Source organism: Gymnoscopelus microlampas (genome assembly GCF_963454915.1).
Source record: "Gymnoscopelus microlampas genome assembly, chromosome: 17".
Lineage (NCBI taxonomy): Eukaryota > Metazoa > Chordata > Actinopteri > Myctophiformes > Myctophidae > Gymnoscopelus > Gymnoscopelus microlampas.
The window spans coordinates 21,880,089-21,900,378 of NC_139954.1; the positions used below are offsets into that span (position 1 = coordinate 21,880,089).

General features: G+C 41.6%; 3 protein-coding genes across 4 annotated transcripts; 2 read left to right on the plus strand and 1 right to left on the minus strand.

Annotated features, from left to right (window-relative positions):
• Window positions 1–6,808: 6,808 nt before the first annotated feature.
• On the plus strand, window positions 6,809–12,634 carry rnaseh2b (ribonuclease H2, subunit B). Of its 2 annotated transcripts, XM_084083652.1 has the most exons (11): window positions 6,809–6,971; window positions 7,342–7,413; window positions 8,542–8,649; window positions 9,380–9,456; window positions 10,055–10,169; window positions 10,267–10,331; window positions 10,746–10,845; window positions 11,304–11,385; window positions 11,499–11,544; window positions 11,984–12,061; window positions 12,449–12,634. In XM_084083652.1, exons 1-11 carry the CDS (start codon window positions 6,908–6,910, stop codon window positions 12,557–12,559), a joined length of 918 nt encoding a protein of 305 aa, XP_083939778.1. In that variant the 5' UTR covers window positions 6,809–6,907; the 3' UTR covers window positions 12,560–12,634. The 2 variants fall into 2 exon arrangements, with proteins under 2 accessions (XP_083939778.1, XP_083939779.1); XM_084083653.1 differs by lacking the exon at window positions 11,984–12,061.
• A 645-nt stretch (window positions 12,635–13,279) lies between these two features.
• c9h13orf42 (chromosome 9 C13orf42 homolog) lies at window positions 13,280–15,089 on the minus strand (the record flags this gene model as incomplete). The annotated part of the gene is made up of 3 exons (XM_084084186.1): window positions 13,280–13,545; window positions 13,659–13,803; window positions 14,682–15,089. The coding sequence occupies 3 exons, from the start codon at window positions 15,087–15,089 to the stop codon at window positions 13,280–13,282; spliced, it is 819 nt and encodes a 272-aa protein (XP_083940312.1).
• A 1,910-nt stretch (window positions 15,090–16,999) lies between these two features.
• LOC311064355 (TLR adapter interacting with SLC15A4 on the lysosome) lies at window positions 17,000–18,806 on the plus strand (the record flags this gene model as incomplete). Its single annotated transcript, XM_084084187.1, has 2 exons — window positions 17,000–17,109; window positions 17,755–18,806. Exon 2 carries the CDS (start codon window positions 17,757–17,759, stop codon window positions 18,804–18,806), a length of 1,050 nt encoding a protein of 349 aa, XP_083940313.1. The 5' UTR covers window positions 17,000–17,109; window positions 17,755–17,756.
• Between the last annotated feature and the right edge of the window lie 1,484 nt (window positions 18,807–20,290).

The window sequence follows — 20,290 nt, forward strand, 5'->3', positions numbered from 1 at the left end:
CTTGTTGTTGTACCCAACAACAACTAAAGGGGATACACAATTATAAAGTATCATAATGTATCCATTATCTGTCTATATCCTGTCTCTCCTGTGTCTGGTTCCCCTCTTTTGATTTGAAGAGTGTTGAAAAACCACACAGACACTTTTCCTTGAGATACTTTTAGGATCAGTCTGTTTCCTTCTTTGGTAGCAAGGATTACATGCTGGGCGCGGGAGCAGATTTGGTTGAGTAACTAAGATGTTATCTTCCAAAGTGTGTCTCCTGGATATACGTTGAAGCAAATGTCAGACACAACTCTGGGTAATGCAGTATTGCTATGTTATTATGGGAATTTCATTCCCATAATTGTTATGAAATTATGAAATAATGTGGAGATGTTTCATAAGACACACTTTGCACTCACTTTGCACACACACACACACACACACGTGCGCCGGCCCGCACACACACACACACACACACACACACACACACACACACACACACACACACACACACACACACACACACACACACACACACACACACACACACACACACACACACACACACACACACACACACACACACACACACACAGCTTAATGGACTGTTCGTGTCCCAATCCTCCATCGTTCACTTTGTAGATTTATATGGAATGTATGGAATGACTTTGCTCCCAATTTATCCCTATACGCCTATGAAAGATTCCAATAATCTTTTAATGGCCCGAAGCTGTCGACAGTGTCAGAGAACAGCCTGTAAATCTGGGAGTAGAGGAAGCACCCCTTCAGCAGTCCCCCATACTCCCTTACTGTTCAGTGTCTGAGGCCAAAGCCCTTCAGAGTGAAGAAGATGCACTACTGTCTGCCACTGAAACAAGAAGAGTCTCTGACTTCTTGCTCTGGCCCAGAGAGACTTTCTGATCTCTGAGAGCTCCCATGTGACAGAGACTGGCAGTCTAGGCAGTAAGCAGCTGAAGTGGGCACTGTCTCGGGGCAAAGTATTTATGTTCCCATAAAATAATGATAATAATAATAATTTACTTTTGGGGTATTTTGTCACTGTACATTTGCACAAAAGTACATGGAATTTGTCCTCTGCATTCACCCATCCTAACTATTAGGAGCAGTGGGCGATTAACACAGCACCCAGGAAGCAGTAAACGGTCAAGGGTTTTGCTCAGGGACACTTGGAAGCACAGGCTGGGCGAGCCGGGTTGGTGAACCAGAGGCCTTCTATTTCCTAAGCCTTTATTAATACATAGCTGGACAGGAAGGTATCTTCTCTGCTGCTACCTTGTCCCATCCTGCAGAGCATCTGATTGCCTTGTACACAGTATTTCTTTTTTCTTTCTCTATTTTCCTTTTTTGAAGGTTTAAAGTGCAGCACTTCTTTCCAAGGTATTTCTTTTTTTTACACAAGTGGTATGGTTGGAAAGAAAACAACTACCATCTATCATACGTAAAATAAAATGGGTTATGGAGGGATACTATTCCCTTCTATCCCACTGTGGATGCGGGGGAAATGGAATGCTCTTCCTTCTTCCAGATGCTCCATATCTTAATACGGATCAATTTAGGTTCACTGCGCTTTTGGAAATCCAAAACGATTATATGCACTATTGGAATTTGCCAATGACTGCGACAGCTGCCACTACCACTATAGCTTTTGTAGACGTAACCCTCTACCTCTTCAAATGAAACAAACAAACATTAACAAACTGTAAAGAGCATTAGAATAGAGTACTGCTGCCACTTGTGTGATGTGCTGCCACAACAGACACATAACTATCAATGCACAACCTATACATGTACAGTATGTAACATGTGCTGGTGCACATCTCCTGACCTGACCCAACAATGTTCGAGAGCAGACGGCGACAGTAGTACCCTGGAGTCCCAGGGCATCATAAATAAACAAATAAACACATTTTGTCCACAGAGTACTTATTCTAATTACAGCCCTGGACATGTTCTGAGCAGTCTCTAATTTCTCTCTGAGCAGAGAGACTCACAGAGCCGTCTGCGGCAGACCAGAAGTCGGCAGATGTAATTACCACATCATCTCTGGTCCCTGGTACACTGAGAGAGGGAGAGACGGAGAGTGTGTGTGAGAGAGAGAAATGGAGAGAGAGAGAGAGAGAGAGAGAGAGAGAGAGAGAGAGAGAGAGAGAGAGAGAGAGGCAGAGAGAGAGAGGGTGAAAGAGAGTGATACTGGTAAACAATAATTAGGGTTGGGGATGGTGCATTGTGGGACGTCTACTTGGCGGGACAGAGAAAAGAGAGGAGGGGAAATGGAGAGAGGAGACATAGGGTCAAATGGAACTCTCTGAGACAGACCAACCCCTGACTAGGTGAATGCTTATCAGACATCACACATCTCATGCACAGTATGCTATGTTCAAAACTATCCCCCAATACTGATATTATACACTGGGTGTGTGTGTGTGTGTGTGTGTGTGTGTGTGTGTGTGTGTGTGTGTGTGTGTGTGTGTGTGTGTGTGTGTGTGTGTGTGTGTGTGTGTGTGTGTGTGTGTGTATATATGTATATATACACATACACACATACACACATACACACATACATACATACATATTATATAGTATATGTATGTATATGTACATATGTGTATACGTACATAGTGCGTTCAGTGTATATATATAAACAAAACACACATGGCTTTTGATTCACTCTCAAACTCCTTTTAGGGTGGTCTGAAATACCATTAAACCAGAGCCCTCACACAGAGCATCTTCTGCTGGGAACAGGGAGTCAACGTCTTGGGGGGGGGGGGGGGGGGTTGGGGTAAAGGGAAACACTTTACGGGAAGAAAGACCTCTCCAGTGAGAAGTCTGGGAGGAATCTCGGTGTATGTGTGAGTCTGTGCGTGTGTGTGTGTGTGTGTGTGTGTGTGTGTGTGTGTGTGTGTGTGTGTGTGTGTGTGTGTGTGTGTGTGTGTGTGTGTGTGTGTGTGTGTGCACGTGCGCGCACACGCTTGCGTGCGTGTGTGTGGCTGTGAATATGTTCTAAAAAATCTGATTTTACAGCCATGCAATAGGGAATACCAGTCCAGTGATTCTTGAATTCCCGGCATTCTGGCTGCCTGGAATTCTTTCCTCCCGTGTATTTTCCAGGCAGAGGCAGCGAGAGGCTGTTTTAATCCCTGGCTCCCTGCTCCAGTGTTCTGACATCACAAAGGGGTTCCACTCTGCCTTCCGCATTCTGCTTCCCGCTCTTCCCTCAGACTCCCACCCATATTTGGAAGTGAGAGGAAGGGAATCCCGGATGATGACTCAAGCGCTTCAGCTGCCAAGGGGAACTCTCTCTCCACATCTGTTTGTATGTGTGTGTGTGTGTGTGTGTGTGTGTGTGTGTGTGTGTGTGTGTGTGTGTGTGTGTGTGTGTGTGTGTGTGTGTGTGTGTGTGTGTGTGTGTGTGTGTGTGTGTGTGTGTGTGTGTGTGTGTGTGTGTGTGTGTGTGTGTGTGTGTGTGTGTGTGTGTGTGTGTGTGTGTGTGTGTGCGTACATATAGCTTTCTGTGAGCTGCAGATAGTGTAACTTCAGAACAACAAAGTGAGATTCACAGATGTGGTTTTCAAGAGAACACGGTCAGTATTTCAGCATATAAAGCTGCAAGCCAAAGTGAAGCTGTGGGCCTTTCTATACTCATAAAAGAAGATGTCTGTGGCTGCACACAGAAAAAACTCCCGCCTCAATTTATTATTATCCACACGTTTCGAGCTGTGAAGCTCAAGACATCACATGTAGAGGGTAATGAATTGAACCAAATGGACACAGTAAAACGTAGGGGCACCTGTAGAGGCACATTTTTTACACTGAGTTAAATCCCGATTTTGCAGTGGAGATTCTCAGTCTGCAGACTTCATCTTCTGTAATGTCCTCCTATCATTTCTGCACTTGAGCCTGGTTGGATGTGCATGCCTTCATTTTAGAGTTGGCCTTTATACACTCATGATCTGTTGTCGGTCATTACAACCACTTAAGCCCTATTCTACAGAAACCGTAGATCTACAAGCTCACAGCGTTGTGAGCTTGGAGATTGGCTATTTCTGGCCATGTTTACCCCAGAATAGAGGGCGCAAGGGTTCAAGTGGTTAAGTCTGAGATACAATGTAGACCTTGAACATCTATCCTCTTGAAATCACCTTCTGTACCCTAGCCCTAGACTCCCTCTTATTCCATGAGTCGGCAGACAGGACCCTAAAAGTCTTGAGGTTAGAGATGATGGTGGGGACAGTAAATATACAGTCACCACGGTAATACAGCACACATGGTGGGAACATGACTGCCAAGGGGTGATTCAATACATAAACTGTAAATAGTCCCTCTGCATTGGACCACCACTAATGAGGCCACAGAGATCATGGACCATGAGTCGTTCAATGTGGCCACTAGCATGTGACCAAAGGTCTAAATCTGCAGCAAATTACTGCCGGTAGATGCTTTCTGTTTCCCCTAAATGTTTTTGTTTTTCTTTCTTTTTTTATGTTCTCAAAACTGTCTTTCTTTCCTTTCTTCAAATTCATAACGATCATGTTAAAAATGGAATTAAAAAGGATGGAATGGAGTAGACCCTGAAGGGGGGAGAAGGGACAGAAAATAGCGTTGGTTACATTGAAATTCTCTTTGTAGCTGTATGATTGATGAGGAGAGAAGAGTTGGGCTTGGGACAGGGGTAGAGGGGGTCTCGAAGTCTGGGGTCTACTAAAGCCATATCATGACCTAAATTTAGAACCACTTTGTTCTTGTCTGTGTGCTGGTGACAGAGAACACCGCTCTCTGGGGTTGCCTGTGTTCCAATCCATCAGAAAGACTGCTGTTGTTCTCTCTGGCAGTCAAAGACACAAGAGTGTCCCTCAAGCAGCCCAAAAAGACAGAGAGCTTTTCATGGAAAATTCTGTTTGGTTGCCTCAGACTCATGTGTATGACATCCCCGGGGGCCATAAAACAAGTAATTCATAGACAATATCTCACCCCCTTCTCGGTCCACAATAAAAAAGAAGGGAAAAAAAGAAATCTAAATGAATTCAAGGGCAATGTGGGACAGCATTTAATGTGCATGATGTCAATGCATGGTTTGCACAAATAGATTTATTCCTATTGCTGTGCCTTGCCTTTTAACCTCTCCATGTCAAATTAATTAATAAATATTAAATTAAATATAATATAAATCATGATTGATATAAATAACAAAAATACCAATTACACAAAGAAAAACACCCAAAGTGAAAACCAGAGATATAGAGACATGAAGCCTCTGTGTGTCCTCCATGCAGAGAGAGATACTATACTCCCCATAGAGGCACTGCTTCAAAGCTCTGTCACCCTGCACACAAAACCCTACCCTGTTCGTTAGCAAAACAAGCTAATTAGAGACTTGTTAATGGCCTGTGCTATTTGTGCCTTTTTACAAGGGCAGCAGGGTTCCTATATGGTTCGATCCCTGGCTCCTCCTGGCTTCGTGTCGAAGTGTCCTTGAGCAAGAAACTGAACCCCAGGTTAACTGCTCCCGATGAGCAGGTTGTTGCCTTGGCTTGCATGGTGCATAGTATGTGTGTGTCATGGTGCATAGTGTGTGTGTGTGTGTGTGTGTGTGTGTGTGTGTGTGTGTGTGTGTGTGTGTGTGTGTGTGTGTGTTTAGATAAAAGGTGTTATAGAAATACAGACTAAGATATTCAACTTCATAAGCGTCAGAGGGACACAGACTCATCTAACCCATCAGGTGGGGATTAACAGATACAAAAACACAGTGCAGGGAGAAAAAAACAAGTGAGTCAGAGAAAGCCAACTGGGACTAGAATGTCATATCCTGCATGAGACATCCATGGTGTGTGTGTGAGAGGAGAGAGAGAGAGAGAGAGAGAGAGAGAGAGAGAGAGAGAGAGAGAGAGAGAGAGAGAGAGAGAGAGAGATGCCCTTGTTCCATGAGGAACAGATGGATCATCCAATCTGTTGTGTGCCATTGCGCCAATTGACAACTGGTCATCACCCACACTGTACCTGAGAACAAAATGGCAAAATGATGCCTCCCTAGTAAGCTACTAACCCTAAGAATTCAGACGGAATTGTATTAATATATAACTGACAAAGTGTTAACTTAGTGGGGCCATGCCATACTACAGGGCCGGCAGTTAAGCAAATAACTCACCCATAGACTTCTTTCTCAAGGTTCTCGGGCGTCCTCTACTGACTTTATTGTAGAACTGCATTTTGATTTGACGTCACCGTGGAATGTTCCACTACACCTGTTGCAGGGTGAACAATAATAAAGACAGAATTGTGTCATATGTTAAACTTAACACTCACATCAGCTTGCCTAGGTGCAGAAAATGATTGTTTTGAAACACTAATTTGATATTTATCTTTCCATATAATCGAATATAGATTCACTAGTAGTGGTTGCACGGTGCATGTAGCACCCCTTCACCCCCGAACACTGAACGGAGACCATAGACGCGCGCTTTTCTGATCTCGTGTTGTCATGTGTCAGACCTAGCGCCGTGGGCGTAGACTAGTTAATTTAAGATCCCATAGGAGGGACGGTCGGTCGCGCTAAGATTGGCTCCCCCCCACCATATACTTAACGCGGCTACATATGGAGTTTCATTAAACAAACCTTGTTGTTGCTTTCATTCCACGGCCTGCTCCAAATCTCTCAACTCATCAACTTCATCAACATATCATCAAATTGTTCTGTCTAATAGTATGTCACTGCTGTCAATAACCAATATACTGTTGTCAACAACAACCATTTAGCGAATCGCAGCAAGACCGTCCCTCCAGCCTATGGCATTATAGACTATCTTTCCAAAAACCAAACATTGCACACACGCCTGTCAGGATTCGTTGCTCGTAGCATCATACAGCTATACGCACGTTCAGGGATTTTTAATCATAAAATAAAATGACTACCAAAAAGAAGCACTCGCCCAATACACAAAATGACAGCTGGGTTGTTATCGCTGCGGGTAGGTTAAGCTGCACGAACCAAGCACGTTGAGCTAAGCTAGCTACCTAGCACTGATGTTGCTCTGAAGTTGTATGGTCAGCAGTAGCCCTAGCTCAAGACTATCGTAGATGTATTATTTATCGATTAAAAAAAAATACATCTACGATCGTTTTGATCTAAGACTAGGTCATCAGCATTGTCGTAATGTTCCATCTGGCCAGTAGTATCTGCTATGTAGATTTCAAGGAATGTATTTTATTTCATTTATATATTTTATTAATTTTGTTTTACCGCTAGAATGTACTTGTTCGTTTTTAGCATGACACTTCTTACCCTCTGCAATGAATCACGTTAGCTAGAAATGATGTTGTGTGACTTGTCTTCCACAGATTCTGCCTTTGACACACAGAAGCATGATGATAGTGACCCAGCCTTCGTGAGACTGAGGAATCCCTCAACAGGTCTGTTGACCCAGCTGCTGCACCACACAAAAAAACAGTCAGTCTGTTTAGATTAATATAGCGCATGTCAGTCAGTCGTACGAAGGTGAAGTAAGCGTTTTACTTCCGGTCGGCGGACTTCAAAATAATAATAAAAAGTTAACTAGTATAAATGGTACCGTTACTTTTAATGAACAACAAGCATAGCGAAGATGCACTGTAGAACTCTCTGGAAAATGGTATAACAATAATAGGGGGGAGATTTTCTATTCATTTCATGATGGTGCAAAATGCCAGGACTGACTAGAACCTGATTACCTGATTGATTAAATATCTGGGCTTATGGGTCAACTTGACAAAACAAGACCTTAAAGTAAGGAAAGCACTTGCATGGATGGCTCTGAATGGCATGGGCCATGGCCAGTGTGTGGAAGTCCAACCTCACCTGACATATGGAGCTCAGCTTCTTCTCTGCGATGGTAGAGTCTGTTCTCCTATATCATGGCTGTGAATGCTGGACCCTGAGGCATGCCCTACAGAAGTCTCTAGATGGGTGATACACCAGAATGCTATATGCAGTAGTAGTACTAAACATCAACCATGATGAGCATGGTCATGGTGTCTTACTGTAGTGACTTATTGTATTGTATTGGTGAAGTTCAGATTTGTGGAGATAATAAATAATTGCAGGACACTCCATGTTAAAATGTATCTTTGTGTTTTGTTGTAATTGTCAGTCGTTTAAATATGGCATTGATTGTACACTGTCCTAAAAGGACAAATTTGTTTTATTTTAAATTGGCCACTCAAATCACTCTTGCTACCATCACTACACACTTAATCCAAGTTCACGGAACACAGCTGCTGCAATCTCTCTGTCACATTCTCTGCACGCACGCACACACACACACACACACACACACACACACACACACACACACACACACACACACACACACACACACACACACAGAGAGCTGTGCAGCTACATTTAATTGCTTGTCAGTAGTTGGAAGTGAAATTGTACTGTCTGATGAACCACTTCTGCAAATGTCACAATGAAAATGTCGTTTTGGCATCTCTTCAAAATGCGTCTCTATAGTCAGTATTCAGTAGTGGTGATGTTCATCTGCTTCTCTACCATTCCAGATGCAGCGTCTCTGTACCTGTTCAGTAGTGGTGATGTGCAGCTGTATGAAGTCAAAGCTTTTCAAGAAGAGTTCCACTCATGGTTTATTGGGCAGACTGTACAGAGAGGTTTGTCTCATGAATGTTAAATGTCATGATTTCTCTCTCCTATCACAGAAATGAAAGTGATGTAAAAGTCTGATAATTATAAAGAACATAAGTAAAATCTACTGGTCTACTAACATATAACCTAAACTGTTCGAAAAGCATGCCAATGTGGACTCAGTGCAGCAGACCAGGTATATATACAGTACAAACATGGTCGATAATGGCATGCTTGTTTTGGCCAATTATGATACGATAACATCATTTTGACCTCTTCGTATTTCAGAATAAGTTCACTATAATCCACTTTTTTGTGTAATGAGGGTAAGAAAGGCTAAAACTGTAAAGATCTAACCTTTTCCATAGACATGACATAACCTACCAAATCATACTGAGCTGCAATGCCTCATTTTACATATGGTTTGGATGATGTACAGTAGGTAGACTACTATATCATATTTTCATTGAGTCAGGCCAAAGCAGGAGCAGTGCGCACTACTAAGCTGTTCACAGTGACACTTGTTTACATAACCTACCAAACCACCACTAATAAACCACCATAATAACGGTTGTAATTATTAAATATAAATATAAATTCCATTGTCGATAATAATACAATTATTGGAGAATAAAATATCAGCAGCCGATATATTGTGAATTCTGTGCTTGCATACACACAACAAGCTGCAACTAGTTGGTATTCAGTAATATAACGTTTTCTTATCACCCCCCCTTTTTATTTTTATTGGAACAGATGGAAGACTTATCTATGTTACCCCAGTGGACCCCATATATCTTATTTTACCCTATTTGATGAAAGCTGGTAATGAGGTAAGTCAAAGGTGATCCATTTATTACTCTGTTCCAGCTGATTTGTTTCTAGCAATGTTACCAATATCACTATATACTTCAGGGGGCCTATACTTGACCCCCTGCTTATTTCCCTCTACACCAATCTATCCGCCAAAAAGTTACAATCTACACACTCGCAACGTGTCACAACACAACGCATTGTGAGCTTGTAGATCAGCTATTTCTGCCGAATGTTAAGTCTATTTTTGCCGAATGTTGTGCATAACTGTAGTCCCAGGTTTCCATTAGGTGGCATACCGTAACATGAAACACAAATGACACTTTAATGTGTGTTTGCCATTCAAACCTGCTGCAGAGCCAATGAAATGAAGCAATGAGAAAATGAAACGTATCCCCTTCTGGAAACCTGTGACTACAGTTTTGCACAGAGACGATTTATTAAATGCCCAGAATATGGTCACTACGGTTCATGTGGTTAATGTTACAGCGGGTACTGGCAATAACATTGTTTACAGCCTCAAACAAACCAGGAGTTCTATTGACCAGTACTCCTCACTAATACAGTAACACCTAGTTCCTTGATATGAAACTTGCTTTCTTTACTGCTCTTCACTAGGGGAGATTCCAGCCTATGGACCAGGTGGTAATGGATGAGGAATTCCCTGCTTGCTCCAGGCTGCTCAGCTGCACACACTGTCCGGCCTCCCTGCACCACATTGCTGAGGAGAAAGGTCAGGCTTTATAACATTATTATATATTGCAGCTATCATGAACTAGAAGGACATGCTGTTCCTTGCTGTACTTAAATGTTCATGTTTTTACATTCAGATGTGGGAGGCTCGAAGTTTCACCGATACAACCAGGAGAAGACACTGGACTGGTTAAAGAAAAAGGTAAGGGCTCATTACCATTCTCAACATAACTAAAGGAGCATAAAACCCTTGGCTGATTTTGATGTTTTTTTCCCTGTACAGGTTAAAAACTACAGACGGGTACAATAATGTTGACTACTGTCAATGTGTGTAACATTGGCACATGTAAATCTAACACACCCATTATTAATTATATTGCTGCTGCGTTATTTAGTTTACTGTACATCAATCACAGTGTGGTTTTACCCTAGTTTTTAACATGTACAGGAAAACATATTCAGCCTCAATCAGCCTCACAATTCACATATTGATTCAAAATATGAAACCTATAGTAAGCTGTTCTGTCACATTTGTCATCTAAGGTGACCTGAGAAACATGTGGGTTAAAACCGTAGAAATGGTACAAATCCGTCATTTGAGCTTATTTTTTTTCAGGTGGAGAGGACAGTGAAAGCCCTCAGAAAGAGTAACATCTCTGTGGGAGAGGGAGTGAAGTCCACAACATACATCAGAGTGAAGGAAGAGGCCCAGGATGGTAACTCCTGGCTGCTTGTCTTGGCTGCTTCTCGTGTCACTATACAAGATAGTTCTCAAAAATAAATTCATCATCTTATGAAATAACATGTTTATAGATATTTGCGAATGTTTGCCAATTTCCTGCGAATGTTTGCCGGATGTTCACCTATCATGACATGCCCAGAATCGGTGGGGTTCATGTGGTTATTAAGAAACTAAGGTGAACTCCACTGGATGGGGCTCGGGCTCCCTTTCCAGGTTTTTCAAATGTTTTTTTTATTCTGCAAATATGACATTGACCAGTGGATGGCACTATAGGTGTTGTGTACAGTAGTGCAACATTCACAAACAATTCTCTCTTTTTCAGGTACATTTTCATAAAATTCAACCACATTCTATGGCAGATGTCATGTAGGATATTATTAACAGAGTGCAGTCTGTAAGTTACCTTCATGCTATTTTCTCTTTTTGATACAGAGGATTATCTGCGCTATGCCCATGGCCTGATATCCGAGTACATCAGTGAAGACCTGAGTAAAGCCCTCCTCAAACACTTGCAGTATGTTGACCAACAATAAACACTTTATATCATCCAATGTTACTTAGGAAAAGGGATAGAGAAAAAAAAGGAAGTACCGTAATGTATGCCTCTCATTTTACTCCCAACAAAAGGTTACCAGAACTCACAAGTCCAAAGGCCATAGAGCCTCCTACCAAGGTATATTTCTCTTTTTAGGCAAACTTTGACAATTTAAAAAAAAATCATGCATGTGCACTTTCTGCTTTCTTCACCACTGTTTCACTTCCCTCTCTTCGTTTATACTTAAGTCACACAATGATGTCGCTCCCTGAAAATCTGCACGTTTTCAGCGAGTGACACTTCATGCAGTGAAGTATATAAATGAAGCTTCACTGTAATTGAGAAAAGTGTGTTTATTTGGGGAATAGAATGCATTCATTCTCTAAGTTACCATGGTTTTGATTATGATGTTGAGATGAAATTTAGCCAGCCTTATCCACACTCTCATTGTTTTTCTTTAACATCGCCAGTTATATGGGTGCTTGTGCATTGCAATTCTTTTTCTTGTTAGTTTCTCTATTGAGATTGTGGATGCTCTTTAAGTTATGGAAAGAACATGTCTTACTTTCTCTGGCAGAAGCGGAAACTTTCAGACAGGCCAGTGGAGGCTGCGGAGGACTACACCAAATTCAACAGTTCAGACTTTGATCGGAAAGTGAGTGTGCAAAAAAGGGGCCATCCTTGTGCAGTATGTGCAGGAGGGAATGGTTAGAAAAATCTGTGGCTTTGAGCAGCATTGAACATACGCTTTCTTCTTTCTGTCATCTGCTGCTTAAGTTGTGATTTGTTCCATCTTTGGCTTGTTTATTAATTTTTCAGACGGCCTTCACTGATTGTTGGTGAAGTTCTAGTTTGCGAAATGCTGTTTCAGACTTGTCTGTAGAGACTTCAAAATACACATGGGTCAAAAAGGGATTCACCTTGTGAAAACTTCCTTTTGCTCAGTTTGAAATGAAGTTCATGATATGTAATAAATTCTCCACTGTCTCTGCACAAGGTTGTTCAGCTATAGTATTGATTTTTTTTTCTTTCTCGTTTCCAGCCGCCCAAGAAGATGACTGCAGCTCAGAAAAGTCTGGCGAAGGTGGACAAGACTGGCATGAAGTCTATGTCATCCTTCTTCAGCCCCAAGGTCAAAGCTGAAAAGAAATGAGCGTTATGTATAGAGTCTGTTTTGTAGACCTTGTGTGGGCGTATATGGATTTTGTAATAAAGAAATGAAACTTTATTTATTGTATTTTTTTAATCTTCAATCAGTTTGAATGCGATGCATTAATTGGTAAAAGTAGAGATGCAAACTAATGTACACCCTTGTAAGGTAAATTGATAATGGCATGTTACTCTGCTGAACTTTGGTGCAAAGTTTTAGATTACTTGTATTTTGCATTTTTGGACATTGATGGCCTATTTTAGCTGCCTGGAGCTAAGATGAGCAGAATTACCAGTTCAGTTCAGTCAACACCAGTCCTTAGTTTTTGTTTAGAAAAAAGTAATTGCCTATATGAGCAGCTTTTGGAATAATAGTTGTAAATGACAAAAGATAACATGTAGCCTATGCTAAATTTGGACTAAAGTGATTTAGCATATAGAGAGCGATTTTTGTATGGCAGTATTACAACTGTCATGACAACTGTCATGGCGGTGAGTCACTTGTTCTTAAAACCCCACTCTTCCGGTGCCTTCCAGCACAATAGCCGCATTTCTCAAGACAATAAAAAAGGCACTGTTAAATAATACACAGGATAGTAGCCTATTCTTAAGAGAGGACAGGGGATCGCCTTGCGATCTTGGAATCAAATAACCGTTCCAACAAGCAATTTGTTACCTTTTAAAAAACAATAGGATGACAAAGGCTTCATGGTGTTGGTTGGACTTAAATGTCTTGACCAAGTTTACTATGTTTCTTCTTTAATTTGGGCTTGAAGCGCAGAGTCTGGAATGCACTCTCCACTACTTTGGGCAGGTGTATCGGGTTCCTCTGGAGCCGTAGTCGGCTACTTGTGGACCCAACAGAATGTTTCTTCTTCGGTAGATTGTCCTTGGCACACACCTGCGTGTTCTGTTTGGATTGATCTGTGACCCGAGGAACCCTTAAGACCCAGTTGGAGTGTAGGTCATGCTCGCTGGAGCTTGTGGCCACTAAGAGATTGTGGGGTACAGAAATGGGGGTCAACTAAAACAGCAAAACAACATATCAAGTGAAGTGACACATTTGACATGTGGTTATCCAATTGGACATACGTTAAACTCACCAATGAAGTCTACGTCTGCGTGTCCATCATCAATGTGAGGTTTGCGCGTAGGTTCAGGGTCGCAGCCTGCGATGACTGCGTCAAGAAACTCTAAAGTGTCCTCCTCATTGGGAATTGGAGGAGCGGAGGGTTTGGCTCTTGATCTCTGGTTTTACAAATCATACAAGGTTGTGCTTAGAGCTATTTTATATCTGTTTCTTCAAAGGACAACATCACTCTTTTGTTTATCTTCATATAATTGGTCCTCACTAATGCTCATTATGATGGTAACATTTCCATCCACTCACTCTGCATCTCATAGGTAGACTATAGGTATTTCAGAAACTGGCCTACCAATGACATCATCAAAGGATATTCCCAGCTAATAGAAACGACAGCCTTTCAATTCCTGGGCCTATGCTGAAATAGAAGCCATTGTTCCATTGTTAAATCTTGTTTGAAATGACAAAACCTGCCTAGCGATGATGTCACTGGTAGGCAGGTTTCTGAACTGTCCACAGCCCCTCCTCTGAGACAGAGTGAGTAGACACTGTAGCAGGCTACTCAGTGGTGTAAAGTAATTAAGTACATTTACTCAAGTAAAGTACTGTACATAAGTACAATTTTGAGGTATTTTTTACTTTACTGGAGTATTTTCAATTTTCAGTACTTTAACTTCTGCTCCACTACATCTCAGAGGGAAATATTATACTTTTACTCCACTATAATTATTTGAAAACTTTAGTTACTTTGTAGATTTTGATTATTATTACAAAACATACACAAACACAAAAATACATTACCCACTTCAGCCCTATATACATTTCGGTCATTTGAAAATAGCCGATCTACAAGCTCACAATGCATCCCGATGCAACGCATCGTGAGCTTGTAGATCTGCTATTTTCAAAAGTTTTTTACATATTTTATACATTTTGAATTCTGGACGTTTTACTTGTAACAGAGTATGTCTACATTGCAGTATCGATACTTTTACTTAAGTAAAACCTTTGAGTAATTTTTCCACTGAGGCTACTGGCCTACCTGTGCGTCCTTTTTGGGTGGCGGGGGTGCGGCTTTCTTCTTGACGGAAACTGCAGCTTTGGTCTCATTACTTTGTAGATTATTGACACTCTTTGTGTACTGCCGTCTCAAAGCTACAAGTTCTTCTAAGTACTCTAAGCAGTTCTGATGCTGCGAGTAGAGCCAAATCCGATCTTCTTGTCTCTGGTAATAGTACAAGGTTGACTCGATACTCACTGAACTTTTACTCCTCTTTAAAGTTGAACCCTCTGTTGCTTGTGTTTTCTGCCCCACTACCAGCATGGAGGTGCTGCGCACCAGCCTGACCGTGCAGGCGTTGTGGTAGTCTTCCTCTGATCGGAAGCCTCCCTCTCCGGCTCTGTGTCCTTGATGTTTCGGACGAAACGCATTATTAATCTTCCTGAACATTCCTCTATACGAATCCTCTCAGAATTACAGACGTGTCCTTATCCAAACGATGCCTCTATCCATAGCCTATTCGGGGCTGTGTCTGGTTCCAAAAATAAGTAATATCCTGTCAAACTTTACCACAGTCTCTCGATGTAGAGCGCCGCTGTCCATGGTACTGAAACTGGCATGCGTCACTTAGGCCTAGTGGCAGAAAAGCAATAGCCGGATTGACACAAATGTCTAACCTGTTCTGAAGCGGTAGGTTATTTGGGGTTGAAAGGGATTGCACCATAGCAACGGGTTGGTAACACTACCCATTCTACTGTCATTACTATTGAGCAGACTCCGGTGTCCGATATCCTGACTGGCGTCTGGAGACTTTTATCTCCGTCCGAAATGTCCACCGCAATCTATCAAACTCTCAGCTACTACTTATTGTCAGTGGAGCTCGACGATGTGATTCGAATGTAGAGCTGTTGGCCAACGCAATTTTGTTATCACGCGGATGGCTGTCCTAATTTGTAATAAACTACAGTATCATATCATAGGCCCAGACAGGCTACTCAATATAGCAAATGATTGATTGATTGAGTGAATACTTTATTAACAGTTTCTAGGACTCTTCACAAAATGCAGACAGGAGCTCTTTTATGGCGGTAAGGAGTGATGAACAGATAGTATGAGGCTGGCCTATTCGTAATATGGAGCTAAGTTTACACACTTAATTAATAATGAAACGTCTAATGTTTCATTCTATTGTTGGACAAGCCCATCTGGAGCCAGGGAACTCTGAAAGAGCCTTAATCGAGGGAGCAAACCTGAGGACAAACACTGTAGCAACACGGAAACAATCCAGACATGGGATAGCCTAGGCCCAACAAAGTTTCCATAAATTTCCATCACAGACAACTAATTTACACACATGCGCACGCACGCACGCACGCACGCACGCACGCACACACACACACACACACACACACACACACACACACACACACACACACACACACACACACACACACACACACACACACACACACACACACACACACACACACACACACACACACACACACACACACACACACACACACACACACACACACACACACGCAGTTTCTGTATAGCTGCCTATGGAAAAAAGATGGGGCCTATAGACTAAATATGAGCTCAACAAAAGTGACAAGTGAATCCTTCAAGAAAATTAAAATACTAGGCATTTCAGGTTTGAGGTGAAAGCAGGCTGCTTGCCTGCAAGCCCTCATGGCATCAGCTGTGACCAAGAGTACAATTTCAAAGAGGAAATGTTAAGTTGTAATTACATAAGACCCTGAGCAAGCATAAAGTGACTGTTTTGGCACCAGCGATGTAAACAGTGCAAAGGTATACAGGAGAGCGCAAGACAGCAATTATTCTGGCAACCAGCAGATGATAAAAATGTTCAAGTGGCTGCTGCACTCACAATAATAGCTTTGAACTCTGTTGAACAGAAAATGCATGACTTTCTTTTCTTTATCTGTCAAACCTGAAAACGAAAAAAGACAAGAAACCACCCGTAGAGTTGAGAATTGTGATGCAGTTCCTCTCCGTTTAAATCTAAGTTTCTTTTCTGCTTTTTAAACCACACACCTGTCCCTGTAGCAGAGAAACAAAACTTATAGTTTTATGTTAAAACTAGAAGGTTGAAAATGATAGTCTAGGGAAAACCAGAAGGACTTAAATAGAGTTTTACATACAATATCGGCGGCTGTGTAATCATGACTAAGAACCAAACCCTCTGAATTGTATTTTAATACAAGTGCAGAAATAAAACCATAAGCTGATTATTACAGCTGCAGCCTTGAATTTGCATGGGGGGGCGGGTTCTCACTTCCTCTTTGGTTGCTATAAAACTGAGTGGAATACTCTCTTATTCAAGATATTTGAGTAAGCTATCAAGATATTATTGAGAGAAAACCTTATACAACAACTTTCCTCCTTTAAGCTGAAAATTGTGAGAAGACATCTGGCACACTGGATCTAGTGGTGGGGTTCCAAGGTAAGGAAAGATATACTTTGGTGAAAATATTTATACATTAGTAAGTATAAAGATGGACCCGCATAATTTCACATTTTAAACTGTCAGAGTTAAGCTAACCCTGAGTATTTTGCTGTTTAGAACAGTGGTTCTCAAACGTTTTCATGTCAAGGACCCCCAAAATAAGTATAAATAAGTAAATAAGTAATAATAGTATTTGCAGCAGACCCCCATCGGATATTGTGTGCCAGGGACCCTCATACAATATTTGTGTTGTTAAAATGTTTCAAATTTTCCCAAGTTTCTTTAAAAAATAACCTATCTACAAGCTCACAAGGCCTCGCATCACAACGTGTTGTGAGCTTGTAGATCAGCTATTTTCAATTAGCCAATTTACAGTATCGTTAAAGTGGTTAAACTGATTTTGATGCTATATTAACTCATTTATGGAGACTCTCTGGAACCTCCTCAAGGACCATTGGGGTCTCCGGACCCCACTTTGAGAACCACTGGTTTAGAACAATAGTAAAAGTTACAAGCTGCTACAAATAGCCACTAATGTGAAATGTGTTGATGAACAGGACAGGGTAGTTTCAATGGTTCACTTCACAGCTTGTGAGATCAGTAGAAGCAAATGCAATGCTCAGTATCTGTTCCCTGTTCCAGCCATGCTTTGTGAGAGTAGACTGTGGAGCATGACCTACGGTGGACTGGAGGAAGTGGACCCCCTCCCTCATGATGAACATCCCCAGAGTGCTATCAGTGGGATACAAAGAGCCACGGCCTCCCTAATGCCAGCCTCCATCTGTCACTCTCAAGTCATCCACCACACTTCTGAGCAGACAGGCAATAAAGATCTCCCAGGTGTATCCCACAGCCACTGGCACTCTGAGGGGAGAACCACAACTGAGTCGCATATTTTGCCATTGCAGGCCCAGGATCTACAGAGAGCCCTGCAGGGCAGACAGATCTCTCTGGAGATGGAGATCCCTGGCCAGGCTTGCTCCAGTGGTGATGTCCCCTTCCTGGTGCCCTCCTTCTGCCAGAGCATCTGTCAAAACTACAGCGACCTCCACATTGGAGGTGACCAGGTGCTGCCTCTTTCTGCCAACAATGGTGAGCTCTTGCTCTGCTCTGAAAGCCAGCCTGCTGGTCCCTTTCTGCATTCTTGTGATGTCCCCCTAGCGGTGGAGGATTCTCCCCCAGAACAGATCTCTCAGGGTAGGCCTCTGTGTCCACTAAGAAGAGGCTCAACCCGTAGGAGGACCGGGAGTGGCCGAGACCGTAGCTTTTTGTTTCAGGGGTGTGAAGGGCCCTTCTCCAACTCCCTGCTCAACCGCTATCTGGAGCACAAACTCTTGGACCTTTACAGACAGTATATGCTGGAGAACATGGCCAGGGAGGTGGGTAGTGGTTCTGGCTCTGATCCAGGCCCCGCTTGCCCCTTGCTGGGCTCAGAGCTGGTCCTGACCAGCCTGGACCAGATCACTTTACAGCTGAGCCGGGAAGGGAACCTGGAGGCAGGATTGGCCAAAGACATGGTCCTGAGCTGCCTGCTGCGTGTAGCCAGCGACATGCAGTCTACTGAGATCAGCACTCCACTTCTGCAGATCTCCAATGACGCCTCCAGGGATCTGCACACAGTTCATACTGAAGGGAGACCTCAAGATCCAGGTACTCTCAACTCATCTGATCTCCCTGTCAAAGATGTTGTCTGATGCTACTTACTAGACCCTGCCGATTAAAGTAAGAGCACCTGCCACTTTATTAAGCAGACATAAAGAACGTTTGTCTTGCAGTAACCTGGCATTCCTTAATTTCAGTTATTATATGTAATTTTCAGTTAAAAAGGAGTGTCAATGAAGATTTTTATCCGAATTTTAAAGGAATTGTGAGATGCTTAAAATGTAAAATTTGTAGTCAGGTCTTATTTTTTTCAGGACTTATTTTTCAGACTATTTTCTTCTTTTTCTTTCTGTGTTGTAACTTGAACATTGTCTGTAATAAAGACTTTCAGTAATTAAAATGACATGGTAGACAAAAAGGTTTTCCTATCATTCTCTTCTCACAAATAAATGAATACACAAAAACATAATACCTACATACATATTACATAATGTACGTACACACATACATACGTACGTACATACATGTATGCAGACACTTAAAATACCCAAAATACAGCCATATTATGTCCAGATGTCACACACAAAATACATGATAACACTTTTTTTGCATTCATGTGGAATTCTACATTGTAAATAACAAACAATCTTGTTGAAATACAACTGGTTATTGAAATGCTATCAATATGTATTACAATAAACCCTTTTAGTAACACTTTCTGAGAAGCCCATGTCTATAATGCATAAACAATATTGCATTATAATCTGCTTATAATATATTTTAAATAATAACATACCTGGATGTAGAGACAAACATTTTGTGTGTTCTTTAGATTTACTCTGTTTTTTTTCTTAACTTAAATAACCCAATGTATGACTACTTATAGTGACTTATAATCACACTATAATCCATTAAAACTGTGATTATAATGCATTATAAATTATCATAATGTTTTACAAGTATGAGATTTATAATACACTATGATCCAAAAGAAAAGTCTGGCAATCATGAAGTATTATGATACTTGATCTCATAAAATGTCATTATAAAATGTTCTATAATGCGTTAAAATAATGAATGTGATAAAGCATTATGAGTACTTTTGAGTTCTTACAACTCCTAATGTGTTATTCTTTGTTTGGATCCCCAATAGCTTCCGCAAAGTGGTCTTCCTGGGGTCCATTTATTTAGTGTTATGATGATGATCATTAAGCATTAGGAGTATTCACGAGGGCTTATAACTATAATTATGCAGTGTTATACACAGATTATAATGCATTATATAAGTATATTTATAATACATTATAGACACGGGCTTCATAGAATGTGTTGCCGAACTGTCATATAACATGATTGCATAGACATCATATTTATTTTGTCTCCCTGTAGGCTGTAAGAAATGTCCCCCAGGGAGGGGGGTGTGTTATCTGCAGTTCAGTACATTTGTCACAAGAGGGGAGCATAGTCACTCAACTTATTAACCCACCTAAATAATGCTTTAACATCTCCCACGAGATACATCCCCTCTTAGACACACAATATGACACTTACCTTCCTCTGTTCCGCTCTTGTTCAT

What these genes read in the sequence shown, in the direction of transcription:
- rnaseh2b (XM_084083652.1), top strand. Translation starts at nt 6,908, where the DNA reads ATGACTACCAAAAAGAAGCACTCGCCCAATACACAAAATGACAGCTGG. An exon ending in GCCCTCCTCAAACACTTGCA is followed by an intron (nt 11,386 to 11,498) that starts GTATGTTGACCA and finishes TCCCAACAAAAG; the next exon opens with GTTACCAGAACTCACAAGTC. An exon ending in GTTCAGACTTTGATCGGAAA is followed by an intron (nt 12,062 to 12,448) that starts GTGAGTGTGCAA and finishes TCTCGTTTCCAG; the next exon opens with CCGCCCAAGAAGATGACTGC.